The 14899-nt window shown below is 36.6% G+C and overlaps 1 protein-coding gene across 7 annotated transcripts in view; it reads left to right on the top strand.

Moving 5' to 3' along the window:
• The window catches only part of glsa (glutaminase a), a 29195-nt gene that overhangs the window by 12024 nt on the left and 2272 nt on the right, over positions 1 to 14899 (top strand). For 5 of the 7 annotated variants that reach the window (XM_051907648.1, XM_051907649.1, XM_051907652.1 and 2 more), the window contains 8 exons: positions 21 to 87; positions 173 to 223; positions 2228 to 2404; positions 2512 to 2643; positions 2732 to 2824; positions 12063 to 12124; positions 12241 to 12317; positions 12448 to 12511. In XM_051907648.1, the coding sequence (XP_051763608.1) occupies positions 21 to 87; positions 173 to 223; positions 2228 to 2404; positions 2512 to 2643; positions 2732 to 2824; positions 12063 to 12124; positions 12241 to 12317; positions 12448 to 12511 (723 nt within the window). Of the gene's footprint in view, positions 1 to 20; positions 88 to 172; positions 224 to 2227; positions 2405 to 2511; positions 2644 to 2731; positions 2825 to 8782; positions 10428 to 12062; positions 12125 to 12240; positions 12318 to 12447; positions 12512 to 14899 lie in introns of those variants that run through there. The other 2 variants (XM_051907650.1, XM_051907651.1) reach the window with 2 other exon arrangements.

The following is a 14899-nucleotide window of genomic DNA, read 5'->3' on the forward strand; positions in this document are numbered from 1 at the left end:
TTGTTTCTTGTTCTTGCCAGGTTTCAGTCAGAGCGATTGTCAGGTGATAGAAATTTTGCAATCGGTTACTACTTGAAGGAGAAAAAGGTATGTGTTTTAACATTTTACAGCAATTAGAGACCATTGAAAATCCACTAAAAACATATTATTTTTATTTGTTTTCCATACCTAGTGTTTCCCGGAGGGTACGGATATGATTTCCATCCTGGACCTTTACTTCCAGGTTAGTACAAGTTAAACAACCATTTTTATACACAGTTTGTTAAGGGTTAGTTTACCCAAAAATGGAAAGTATCCCATGATTTACTCACCCTCAAGCCATCCGAGGTGTATATGACTATCTTCTTTCAGCCGAACACAATCAGAGTTATATTAAAAATATCCTGGCTCTTCCAAACTTTATAATGGTAGTGAAGAGGGATTCTGAAGCCAAAAAAAGTGCATTCATTCATAGTAAAAGTAATCCATATGGCTCCAGTGGGTTAATAAAGGCCTTCTGAAGTGAAGCGATGCGTTTTTGTAAGAAAATATCCATATTTAAAACTTAATAAACTATAATCACTGGCTTCCGGCAGTAGCTGTATGCAAGTCTAATTCTGGCGAAAGAGTGACCTCTTACCCGACGTATGACGTAGGATGTAGGAGTATCATAAGCTTAGGTGAGAGTAGACGCCTCTCGCAATTTAAACAAATAGGGCTTGGCAACAAACTCAAGCTCCTCTTCTCTTGTATCGAAATCCTCCGACATTTCTCTTTAAATATTCTCATTTTAGACTTTTAATTCGTTACTGGTGTTTTGTTTTGCTCTATCCTCTGCTCTTCCACGTTCATCAATACGTCGCAATACGAGCGCCACAAACAAACAGCAGCCACCTTTTACAGTTCTTCTTAAACCAAAACAACAAGTTTATGCTGTGCCATGTCATAACTGTAATTACGAGATGGCAACCCGTGACGTTCTACCCTGAGCTGTTCATGTCCTCAGACTCGGATTTATGCGTTTCTATGTCAACACTATCAACGCCGAAATTAATCTGCAGCAGTCAGGTGGTATAAATTAGCTCTGTAGGTTGTTTTACGTTCATTATTGTAATGTTATGTGCTTTGAGACATGAGGTAATTTAACGCGTGAAGCTTTGCAGACTTTGCTGTATGCGTTCATTTGTTGTGTGGCTTTGGAGACACTCTGTAGGGAGGGTGAGATCTCATGCTTTCAAAGCTAGCTTGCTATTGCTAACCTCTCCGAAATTGCCTACCCTACCTTTAATACTTGTTTTCCACATTAACACATTACTTATTTTACTTTTTTTAAGTTGATTTTGCCTTTTTAAAATAAAAGTTAAGTAACATTTGTGAGAATGTGATTTGATTTGGATTGTAAGATATCAAAATATGTATTTTAAAGGTCTCTAAACAAACAATTTTTTAAACTGGGAAATGTAATTATTTTCGTAGTTAAAACTGAATACTTGTAATTTTATTAAGAACAAATTCCCCCAAATAATTGTATAGTTTAAGCATTTTACATCATTTTTCAATGTTACAACTAAGAATTAAGCATTCATTTCTATAATATTTAGATGTGGTATGCAAATATTAATATGCTCTTTTTTTTAAAGTTTTGATTTTGTTTTTGGGCTCTACTAGAATGGGTTTTCTTGCTTGAATGTTAAAAAAAAACCCATTATATTTTAGATATTTGACATTGTTGCAGCACCCTTCTTCCCAGTCTATCAGTAACATTCTGTTTAGTTCCTGTTTCTATGAAGCCCCTCCTTCTGAAAAGTGCAATGTGCTCTGATTGGTCGGCTGTACTGTGATTGGTCAAACGCTTCGAGCGTGTTTCAGAAATGTCACGCTATGTACCATAACCGTGAGTTTCAACTCACTACTAACTCAACTCAACCAGGCCTCAGCCCTTTGTTTTGCGTATGCCTTATGCAAGAATTATTTAAAAGAGGAATATTGTGACGTGTTCGTTCCTGGAAGGAAACTCAAGACTACAATTGAGGCGTTTCAGGGAGTTCAGAAACAGTGCGCGCTGATATAGAGAATAACACCCTTTGAAATGACTTTGTGATTTTGTAACAGAACTTTTTCATGCTAAAAAAAAAGAAACATTACACACTAAAGACAGTTGAAAATGTTTAAAAGCATAAGAGGACGTCTTTAAGATTTAAATATCAGAAAATATATGATTAAACATGTTTTTGTTTTGTATATTTAGCTGTGCTCCATTGAGGTAACCTGCGAAAGTGCCAGTGTGATGGCAGCTACCCTGGCGAATGGCGGCTTCTGTCCAATCACGGGCGAGCGTGTGCTAAACCCTGAGGCCGTACGAAACACCCTGAGTCTCATGCACTCCTGCGGCATGTACGACTTCTCCGGACAGTTTGCTTTCCATGTGAGTTTTGCACGTATACGCTCCTGGGGAAATGACGGTTGTAGTTTTAATGAAAAACATTCACATTCACAATCTTCGTCAAACTGAAGTTGTGTGTTGTGCTGTAGGTTGGTCTCCCAGCTAAATCAGGTGTTGCCGGAGGCATCCTGCTGGTGGTGCCCAATGTGATGGGCATCATGTGTTGGTCTCCTCCTCTTGACAAACTGGGTAACAGTGTGCGAGGAATCCAGTTTTGCACGGTACTAAATCTATATAATCTTAGCTAACAAATTGGTAGATTTCTTGCTCTTTCACTTCATTTAAATCTTTCGTTCTTTCCTTTTGCAGGATCTGGTCCATCTCTTCAATTTCCACAATTATGATAATTTACGGCACTTTGCCAAGAAACTGGATCCACGCAGAGAGGGCGGAGAGCAACGAGTGAGTGTCAGATTCAACCTTCCAACCACAAACAACATGCAACTGATGCAACTAGGGGTGGGCAATAACCTGGCATACATTTTTGAATATTGTTGTACAAAACAAATATTGACTTTACATTCATATAGACCAGTGGTTCCCATCCTTTTTTACGCCAAGGCCCACCTCCTCTCCGAATCAATACGGCACGGCCCACCCCCCCACCCCCTCTTTTTTACTTCGAAAAAACATTTGTATTTTAGTGTTATTACTTTTCAACCCCATGTTATTATTTCTTTAAAGAAGAAACTCAAGATAGATTTAAATGTTCAGTGTTCTGTTTTGCAAACTTTGCAGACATTCTTTACAACTTAAAAGTACTTGCTCTGCTCAGTAATACAGTAACTTAAATAAGCACACGTCAACCTGCCATACCACTTAAGACCACAGGGAGATACCAAAGGACTGAATTTAAAAAATATGCGGCTCCATTCAAAATTATTAACATAACACATATAACACCACTGATCCTCTTAAACTTCTCCAAAACACGCTAGTTCGGCAAACATCCGTTATAAAACACTCACAGTACATTAATTTTGACAACTACGTGAATATATTGAACTGTGTTCATGCAGAAATACAATGTTATAGCGATCAGTGAGTCGAGAGCGCACATGCACGGTTTGTTTGCGCATCAATAATTGCGGACTCACGCACGCCTATACGACTCCTGTATGCCTTTACCTTCATTACAATTGTCATCCATCAAAACCTTTTTAGCGACACAGGTTTTCTTTTTCCAACTGAGAGAGTTTGCGTTTTGAGCCACGGTTCAGTCTGTATTTCACAGCAGCACGATGAGAAACGGCCTAGGCTGACCCGAAACAATCACAGAATAGCCTACATACGAGAGAGGTGGTGCCTTGTTTTAAATGTATTTTTTAATTAATTTAATTTAATTTATTAAATGTAACGTATTAATAATTAAGTTAAATGAATTATATTAATATATTTAAATTAATTTTAATCTATCTCGCGCCCCACCTGGAGGATCACTGAGGACCCCTAGATCACTGAGGTCCACAGGTTTGGAACCACTGATATAGACAATGAGAAAGAGCTTATTACATAAAAATAGTTATGTCATCCTTAATATGTAATTGACCTTCCATTAAGCCACACCCCCTTATTTACTGTTGCTAATGCTGTTAAGTTTTCCTACAAGTGCTTGCTTTGCTGCTATCAATCATCAGATTGAGTGAATTAATATGATTTATTAGTAATAATTAAGTATTATCTGGATATTTTATATATATAGTTAATTCTCTTTAAACTTTTATTTAATTGACAAAAGTACAAATAAAGATTTTCAATGTTTTAACTGACCAACTTAAGTGTATTTTGTAAAAATAAACAAATTTTTTTATTTTAATGGCTGCAACACACTCCAAAAAAGTTAGGACAGAGGCATGTTTACCACTGTGTCACATCACCTTTCCTTTTAATTACACTTTTTAATTGTTCAAGAACAGAGGATACTAATTGTTGAATTTTTTCAAGTGAAATTTCTGCACAATCTCACCTGATACAAGCTGCTCAACAGTCTGTGGTCATTGTTGTCTGATTCTCCTTTTCATGATTGCTTTTGCATCTGTCGCTGATGAAAGTCTGAATGGTCCCTTTTGTCTTTGGGACTGAGAACTCAGTGTCCGTTTTTTCCAAAAAACAAGTTTAAAGGTGGACTCATCTGACCACAGCACACATTTCCACTGTCTTTTGGACCATCTGAGATGAGCTCGGGCAAAGAGAACTCGGCAGCATCTCTGTACAGAACTGATGTACAGATTTCTCCTTGCGTAACAGAGATTTAAGTTGCATTTCTTGATGCCGCGGCAGACTGTGATAAAGGGTTAGTTCTGTGAACTAACTTTAAGTGACAGTGGTTTTCCAAAGTACTCCCGAGCCCATGTGGCTGTTTTTAACACAGCAGCATGATGGTTTCTCATGCAGTGCCGTCTGAGGGGTCAAAGGTCACGCACATTCAACGGCGGTCTCCTTCCTGGCCCTACATGGACTGAGATTTCTCTGGATTTCCTGAATCTTTTCACAATATTATGCATGGTAGATGGTGAAAGACCTAAATACTTTGCAATCTTGCATTAAGAAATGTGATTTTTGAATTGTCTGACAATTCTCTCATGAAATTTGGCACGAAGTGGTGAGCCATGAGCCATCTTTGCTAGCAAAGAATGACATGCTCCTTTTATCCCCAGTCACGACCCTCACCTATTACCAATTCACCTGCTTATTCTGGACTGTTTTAAAACCATTTAACTTTCTATAACCTTTCTATAATCTAATATTCTATAACCTTTTCACTATTATTTTGCCTTTGTCCCAACTTTTTGAGTGTGTTGCAGCCATCAAAATCAAAATTTGTTTATATTTACAAAATACAATTAATTTGGTCAGTGAAAACATTTGAAATCTTTTCATTGTATTTTCGTCAGTTAAATAAAGTTTCAATTAACAAACCAGTTTTCTTTTTAGAAAACTGGTATCAATCTCAGACAGGATTAGTTTGCCAGGTCCACTTAGGTAAATGGAAACCCTACTTTTGTTCCACATTATTAATCAAGTCACAGTTCTCATGCAATATGGTGAGGAAGAAAGATCTTTCTGAAGATAAAAAGCATGAAATAGTGCAATGTTACGTAAAAGGCATGAAAACAACTAATATTGTGTGAAAAGTGAATGCAAATTTTCAAACTATCATAACCTGTGAAGCTCTGGTGAACTTCATGCCCAAGAGGGTTAAGGCAGTGCTGGAAAATAATGGTGGCCACACAAAATATTGACATGTTGTTGCAAAGCCTATGTTGAGCAGCAAACAGGTATTTGAAGCTGCTGGTGTCTCTGGAGTCTCAAGGACCTCTCCATGCAGGCTGGCAGTTGTGCGTAAAGTTGCATTTCAGCCACCTCTAACCAAACCTCACAAAGAGAAACATTTACAGTGGGTTTAGAAATAAATGAAGACTCATTTTTAAATAGTTTTATTCACTGACGAATGCCGTGCTACAGTGGATGGTCTAGATGGATGGATTTCTGGATGGTTGGTGAGTGGCCACCACGTTTCAACAAGACTGTGACGTCAGCAGGGAGCTGGCGGGTGATGATTTGGGCTGGAATATTGGGAAGTGAGATGGAAGGTCCCTTTAGGGTCTCTAGGGACTTCTGCAAGATATGTGGAGTTTATAACTTACCATTTTCTACTATGGCATAAAAAGAAGGATAATGCCTTCTGAAATACAATGCACTATGCACTATCCCATGCTGCAAAAAACACCACAGCAATAAAACTGTTTGAAAATGTATTTCTACACCCTCTGTAAATGTTTCTGTTTGAAGTTTGGTCAGTGGTGGCTGAAATGCAACTTTACACATAACTGCCAGCCTGCATGGAGAGGTTCTTGAGACTTCAGAGACACCAGGAGCTTCAAATACCTGCTGCTCAACAGTGGCTTTTTTTTTTTTTTTTTTTTTACAGCTGTCCTTTTAATACAATTAACTTGTTTGACAGAAACTTTAAGCCTTTATCTGACCGAGTTCTGCTGTGTCACTCACAAATCTTATGATAGTTCCATAATCTCCATTCACTTTTCACACAATATTAGTTTAATATTAGTATTGCCTTTTGCATAACATTGCACCATTTCATGCTGTTCATCTTCAGGAAGATTTTTCTTCCTCACCATATTGCATGAGAACTGTGACTTGCTTAATAATGTGGAACAACATCTTTAAGTAGGGTTTCCATTTACCTAAGTAGGCCTGGCAAACTATTTAACAAACCTGTCTGAGATTGATACCAGTTATCTAAAAAGATAAGGAGAAATAAAACAAACAAACACTTTCTTTGAAAAACTAAAATCTGAATGTTTATTGTACTAAAATCCCACTGATACGTCACTTGCATAATAACTTGGAACACACTGTGTGTGTGTATATTATATATATATATATATATATATAGATATATATATATAGATATAGATAGATAGATAGTATCTCACAAAAGTGAGTACACCCCTCACATTTTTGTAAATATATCTTTTCATGTGACTGTGTGACTGAGTGACTGAAGAAATGACACTTTGCTACAATGTAAAGTAGTGAGTGTACAGCTTTTATAAAAGTGTAAATTTGCACACAGCCATTAATGTCTAAACCGCTGGCCACAAAAGTGAGTACACCCCTAAGTGAAAATGTCCAAATTGGGACCAAAGTGTCAATATTTTGTGTGGCCACCATTATTTTCCAGCACTGCCTTAACCCTCTTGGGCATGAAGTTCACCAGAGCTTCACAGGTTCCCACTGGAGTCCTCTTCCGCTCCTCCATGATGACATCACGGAGCTGGTGGATGTTAGAGACCTTGTGCTCCTCCACCTTCCATTTGAGGATGCTCCACAGATGCTTAATAGGGTTTAGGTACCCTCAGGGAGGGGATCATGCTCTGCTTCAGTATGTCACAGTACATGTTGGCATTCATGTTTCTCTCAATGAACTGTAGCTCCCCAGTGCCGGCAGCACTCATACAGCCCCAGACCTTGACACTTCCACCACCATGCTTGACTGTAGGCAAGACACACTTGTCTTTGTACTCCTCACCTGGTTGCCGTCACACACGCTTGACACCATCTGAACCAAATAAGTTCTTTATGTAGAGCAACAATTATTTTTTTCAGATCCTCAGAGAGTTCTTTGCCAAGAGGTGCCATGTTGAACTTCCAGTGACCAGTATGAGAGAGTGAGAGAGCGATAACACCAAATTTAACACACCTGCTCCCCATTCACACCTGAGACCTTGTAACACTAACGAGTCACATGACACCGGGGAGAGAAAATGGCTAATTGGGCCCAATTTGGACATTTTTACTTAGGGGTGTACTCACTTTTGTGGTCAGCGGTTTAGACATTAATGGCTGTGTGTTGAGTTATTTTGAGGGGACAGCAAATTTACACTGTTACACAAGCTGTACACTCACTACTTTACTTTGTAGCAAAGTGTCATTTCTTCAGTGTTGTCACATGAAAAGATATAATAAAATATTTAGAAAAATGTGAGGGGTGTACTCACTTCTGTGAGATATTGTGTGTATATATATATATGTGTATATATATATATATATATATATATATATATATATATATATATATATGACACACACACACACACATACAATTTATTCTTTATTTTTAATAAATGTAGACCTATTTCATTTTTGTTTGATGAGCATAACTTTAGACATTGTTAAAAACCATTGTTAAAAACCAACTGCCATTTAAAGAGACAACAAAACAAAATAGCTCAGAAAACTGATGTTAGTTTGCAAAAGCCACTTGGTCTGATATTTTATAATCAAATGTAATTCAGTCCATGCTTTAAGCATGACTTAAGCGTCCATTTCATTTTTGGGGCCACTGTATATCCCACCTCTAGATGCAACTAATGCAAATGATCCTGTAACATTGACATATTGTGAGTGTGTGCATATGTACGTATTAATATACGTGTGCTGACAAACTGTCCTGCAATCTTATGTATTATTGAACATTTCACTTCTCTTGGAAATTGCTATTTCCTTTCCTCTTTATTGTCTGCCCTCTGCTGGAGGACCAGCATACTCTCTGCTTTTAAACATCACTACCATCATCCATGTGCCTTGATTGAGAATGCTAAATATTTTACCGTTTGAATTGCCTACACCTGCTAATATATAATATAATTATGACCTTTACTTTTCTATACTAGAAAATAACACCTCAGTGCCACTCTGATTGACTGGCTTGCTTGAGTTTCCGCCGTTTCCGTGTTTTCTTCTTTCTCTGCCATCCATACTAATCCAAGCAGGAAATTCCATGATGAAATAATCTAATCTGATAATCTATCCGTGTCCGTATTGGTTGAACCGCAGCAACAGCAGCAGCAGAATCTCGAACCGCTGGACTATACGAGCCTTCAGAAGGAACTAGCGCTGACTGACAATGTGTGGAAAAAAGTCTGTCCTTCCGAGACGGACGAGGACACTACCACCTCTGTAGTCTATAGGATGGAAAGCGTGGCGGAAAGAAACTAGAAGAAACAACAACGCACACTCTTCCTCTTTTTGTCATCCATCATCCATTCATTTTCTTGGGTTCATCAGTCTTTGGGATTAGAGAGGTTTTTGTATTGTTTTGGTTTTGTTTTTTGTGAAGAATTTGTTGGTTTTTGCTTTAAATGCACACTATCCACCTTATTCCTATGCCCCATGACGCTTCGCGCGAATTATGGGTGTAACTTCCGTTAAACTGTAAACAGTCAGTGAAAAGCTTGCTCTATGAACGCAATAATACATTTTATTTTTAAACTGGGTACAATGAGATGACATTATTCTAATCACCCTTCAACCAACGAACATTAAAAGGACACTTAAAAGTGTAAAAGCATCAACAAGGTACTTTCTACAGAGCGCGATTCTCTGTATTATGTAATATACGTTGCCTTAATAAAAAATGTTCATGAACTTCAGCATTGCATGATACTATTTCAAAGTGATTTCCATCATTTTTACAGATAATAAATTGTATTTACCTGTGAAAACAAACCTGGAAAGAGACGTGAGGCTTTGAGGAGAAAAACGAGAGATTCTTCGTGCATTCCAGTAAATTATTAATGGGATATATCGTAAATTATATCGGGAGAACAGACCACAAATGTGCAGTATATGTTGTCCTTTTTCATACTATTACAGTGGTATGCAAAGGGACAAAAGAAAATAATCACGAGGATAGAAAGCAGCGACTGAAAAGAGCTCTTGCCATATATATACATGTTACGTTAAAATACCAAGCATTACGTTATTCTCATGATGTCTGAAAATAAAACATGAAAGAAAAATTGACAGCTCAATCAGTCAAACTGACGGATAAGCTTTATTTGTAGGGCAACCTTATGATTTGAAACGATTCGTTTCAGTCTTTTTAAATGGAAGTTCCCCAAACCGGAAATGGAACCCATAATTCGAAACGCAGTAGGCTAGTCAGGAACAAGGTGGATAGAACATGCCAAAGACCTTGAAACCCAATGTGCAGTTATTTTATTAAATTTTGGGGTATCAGCAAGGACCAAACTATACAATATGATGTTGGTATCTGGGTAACGATACAATAATATTGTGATGCATTTGTTTATTGTATCTTGATTCATATATTTACTGTTTTCCCCCACCGCTAGCTAAAATACTTTCTCCTATCCTAGTTTAATGTGAAGAGATATTTAGCCAGCCTATAAGTAAACCATTTGTACGCTGAATTCCTGAACCTGCCTGGCACGGCAACATTGAGTTTTGGTCTGATATCTTGAGTGTTCAGGAAACCTGTTTGAAAACAAGTATTTTTGCAATTCTGTTTGTGGCTGCTAGTGGCACAAAAATTACATCTTTATGCCATACAAAGTTTTATGTTCTAAAAAAAGTTCTTTCTGATACGCAATCACAAAGACCTTCAGAAAGAATCGTTCTTTACACTTAAAGGGTTAGTTCACCCAAAAATGAAAATTCTGTCATTAATCACTCACCCTTGTGCCGTTTTACACCCATAAGACCTTCATCGATCTTCGGAACACAAATTAAGATATATTTTTTTTAATCCGATGGCTCCGTGAGGCCTACATAGGGAGCAATGTAATTTCCTCTCTCAAGATCCATAAAAGTACTAAAAACATATTTAAATCAGTTCATGTGAGTACAGTGGTTCAATATTAATATTATAAAGCGACGAGAATACTTTTGGTGCACCAGAAAAAACAAAATAATGACTTATTTAGTGATGGCCGATTTTAAAACACTGCTTCAGGAAGATTCGGAGCATTATGAATCAGCGTGTCGAATCATGATTCAGATCGCGTGTCAGACCGCCAAACTGCTGAAATCACGTGACTTTGGCGCTCCGAAGCTTCCTGAAGAAGTGTTTTAAAATCGGCCATCACTAAATAATTTGTTATTTTGTTTTTTTTGGCACACCAAAAATATTCTCGTCGCTTTATAATATTAATATTGAACCACTGTACTCACATGAACTGATTTAAGTATGTTTTTAGTACCTTTATGGATCTTGAGAGAGGAAATGTCATTGCTCCCTATGTAGGCCTCACGGAGCCATCGGATTTAAACAAAAATATCTCAATTTGCGTTCCGAAGATTAACGAAGGTCTTACGGGTGTGGAACGGCATAAGCGTGAGTAATAAATGACAGAATTTTCATTTTTGGGTGAACTAACCCTTTAAAAAATTTTTTTTTTTATTCACCCCTTTTTTACCCTATGTGATGTCTAAATGTTTGGTGAATGTATGTGTTGGTGCATGTTCTGTTAACTTATTTCAGGCAGTATTGGGCTTCAAGTGAAAATGTTTTTAAAAGTATCTGGTAGAACTGATAACTGTGAACAGGTAAAATCTGAGACTGTATGAAGTGTGTCTATAAATCCTCCAGTTCACTGGGTTTAATCCAGCAGCCATTATGTTTAATTTTATTTGTTTGCACACACACAAAAAAAATATTATTTGTAAATAATAAATGGAAGGCTTTGTACAAGTACAAACCAAACTGTATGTTTCAAAACCAAACAAGTGATTAATGCTAACTAGAGCGGAACTAGTCGACTATGAACAGGAAGGAAAGATTGTGAGTAGTGGTTTCACACTTCAAGTTTATCTTGATGTCATCCTGTATTCAAATCATCTGTAACCCAGTTTTCACTTGAATTAAATATTTACTGTAGCAGTTTATCGATACCAGAAAAGTTTTTCATTACTTTGTCCATTTAGGGAATCATTTCTGAAACTGTGCCTCTTGAAATCCAGGAATGTGCTTACAAATTATTAAATTAAAAGTGATTATTAAATATATCAAAATTATTAAAATATAAATGTGAACTGATATGCACAACTATTTAAAAACCATTTGTTTGTGCCATTTGTAAAGATTATCATCTTTAAAAAAAAGCCTGACTTGTTTTTATTTATTTTGTCATTCTGGTTTATGGTTTTAATAAATGATTGATAAAAACAAAATTTGTTTTACTTATTGTGTAGTTTGTTACTTTATTGCTGTTTTTGAAGTACCTGTTATGGTGATTTGTTCTAAGTTCACTACGCGTTGATGTCGTCCTAATGTCGTTAATGTACCACAAACGACTCGTCTGTTTTCTTCCAGGTCAAGTCGGTTATCAACCTGCTGTTTGCGGCCTACACAGGGGATGTGTCCGCTTTGAGGAGGTACCGCACCGCCAATAAATCATGCTTTTTGCATTTACTGTACACAATTTGCGCAGTTTAACTCCATTAAACCCTCCATTTTTAGTTTCTGCCTACTTCATGTGTGTTTTGTGTAGGTTTGCGCTCTCTTCGATGGATATGGAGCAGAGAGATTACGACTCGAGGACGGCTCTTCATGTAGCTGCCGCTGAAGGTAGTGAACTCATCTACAGTAACTCATCTTTTTCAACCCCCAGAGACTTTGACTTGCTGTTTGTGACTGACCTCATTTTCTCTCCGTGCTGTGTGGAAATCATGCTAATGTGCACTTCTGTGGCTTTCAGGTCATGCTGAGGTTGTGCGTTTTCTTCTAGAAGCCTGCAAGGTGAACCCGGTCCCCCGGGACAGGTACGAATCTCATTAACTATGCAGATCTTTGCGTTTTGCTAAGTAACCATTTAACCCTCTGGTGCTGTTGGGTCAAAAAAATGTACGTTTTATATATATATATATATATATATATACAGGTGCTGGTCATATAATTAGAATATCATCAAAAAGTTCATTTTTTTATTATAAATTATTTTTAAAAATGAAACTTTCATATATTCTAGATTCCCTACATGTAAAGTAAAACATTTCAAAAGTTTTTTTTTTTTAATTTTGATGATTAGAGCGTATAGCTCATGAAAGTCCAAAATCCAGTATTTCAAAATATTAGAATATTTCCTAAGATCAATCAAAAAATGGATTTGCAAAACAGAAAAGTTCAAGTATTTTAAAGTATGTTCTTTTGTGCACTCAATACTTGATCGGCAGGACATATTACAGCAAATGACTTGCTCCTAGCACAAATTACTGCATCAGTGAAGTGTGGCATGGAAGTGATCAGCCTGTGGCACTGCTGAGGCACTATTGAGCCTTCAGATCATCTGTATATTGTTGGATTGACTGTTTCTCATCTTTCTCTTGAAAATATCCCATAGATTCAGGTCAGGCATATTGGCTGGCCAATAAAGCACAGTAATATCATGGTCAGCAAACCACTTGGAAGTGGTTTTTGCACTGTGGGCAGGTGCTAAAGTCCTGCTGGAAAAGGAAATCAGCATCTCCATAAAGCTTGTCAGCAGATGGAAGCATAAAGTGCTCCAAAATCTCCTGGAAGATGGCTGCATTGACTTTGCACTTGATAAAACACAATGGACCAACACCAGCAGACGTCACGGCCCCCCCAAATCATTATTGACTTCAGAAACTTCACACTAGACTTCAAGCAGCTTGGATTCTGTGCCTCTCCAGTCTTCCTTCAGACTCTGGGACCATGATTTCAACATGAAATGCAAAATTTACTTTTATCTGAAAAGAGGACTTTCGACCACTGTTCACTGTCCAGTTCTTTTTCTCCTTAGCCCAGGTAAGATGCTTCTGACATTGTCTCTGGTTCAGAAGTGGCTTGGTAGTCCTTTTCCTGAAGATGTCTGAGTGTGGTGACTCTTGATGCGCTGACTCCGGCTTCATTCTACTCATTGTGAAGCTCTCCCAAGTGTTTGAATCGGCTTTACTTGACAGTTTTTTTCAATTTAACTTTTTAAAACTTTTTTTTTTCACTTCAGCAAAAATCTTTAAGTTGGAAATTTAATTTTCAGGTACAGGAAGGATATTTATTAATTTAATTTATTGTACTTGACAACTAACCATTAATTTACTAGCAATAATATTAAAATATTATTTATAGAAATCACTGATAGAACACTTCTCCAGTAAAGCAAAAAAAGATTGTGTTGTAAAATATTTGGGACATTACTTTTGTTTTTAACACACTATCACAGTGGTTGCATTTTATATAACATATACTAAACTAACACTGGTAATTAACTATTTTTGCAGCTTTGATTAATCTAGGTTAAGGGATAGTGAAAATTATCCCATGATTTACTCACCTTCAAGCCACCCTCGGTGTATATGACTATCTTCTTTCAGACGAACACAATCAGAGTTATATTTAAAAATATCCTGGCTCTTCTAAGCTTTATAATGGTAGTGAACAGGGGTGTGCATAAAGTTTTAAATATGGATATTTTTCTTAAGAAAAAACCCATCCCTTCAGAAGGCCTTTATTAACCCACTGGAGCCGTATGGATTACTTTTATGATGGATGGATGCTCTTTTTTTTTTGGTTACTATTCACTCCCAAAGTTTGGAAGAGCCAGGATATTTTTAAATATAACTCTGATTGTGTTCATCTGAAAGATTATAGTCATATACACCTAGGGTGTCCTGAGGGTGAGGAAATCATGGGGTAAATTTAACTTTTGGTTGAACTGACCCTTAAATGTTAATAAGTGTAGATTAGGTAGATCATGAACTAACAATGTTAATGAATTGAAATTTATTGTAAATTGTTACCGAATTTTCATACCACTGTATTTAATGCATTTTTGTCAATTTATTGTGCGTAACTAACCATTAATTTATTAGCTATAATATTTATAGAAATTACATTTACATATAGAAATTGCATTTACTCCAGTAAAAAAAATATTGTGTGGATAGTAAAATATTTTGGACGTCACATTTTATTTGCAAATAAATTTAAGTATTATTAGTATATGGATGAACAAAGCATTCCAGGTTGAATATACTAATTACCCAGAAAATATTTTATTAATCAGTTTATAAAAATGAATAAAAATTGTTTACAATAAGACATTTACAATGGAAGTTTACAGAGCAAGCGCACTGGACAGTTTAAAAGTGAAATCGTGTATTGTAAATAACATAAATTGAGTAAAAAAA

The sequence above is a fragment of the Ctenopharyngodon idella genome, chromosome 10 (assembly GCF_019924925.1).
Source record: "Ctenopharyngodon idella isolate HZGC_01 chromosome 10, HZGC01, whole genome shotgun sequence".
Lineage (NCBI taxonomy): Eukaryota > Metazoa > Chordata > Actinopteri > Cypriniformes > Xenocyprididae > Ctenopharyngodon > Ctenopharyngodon idella.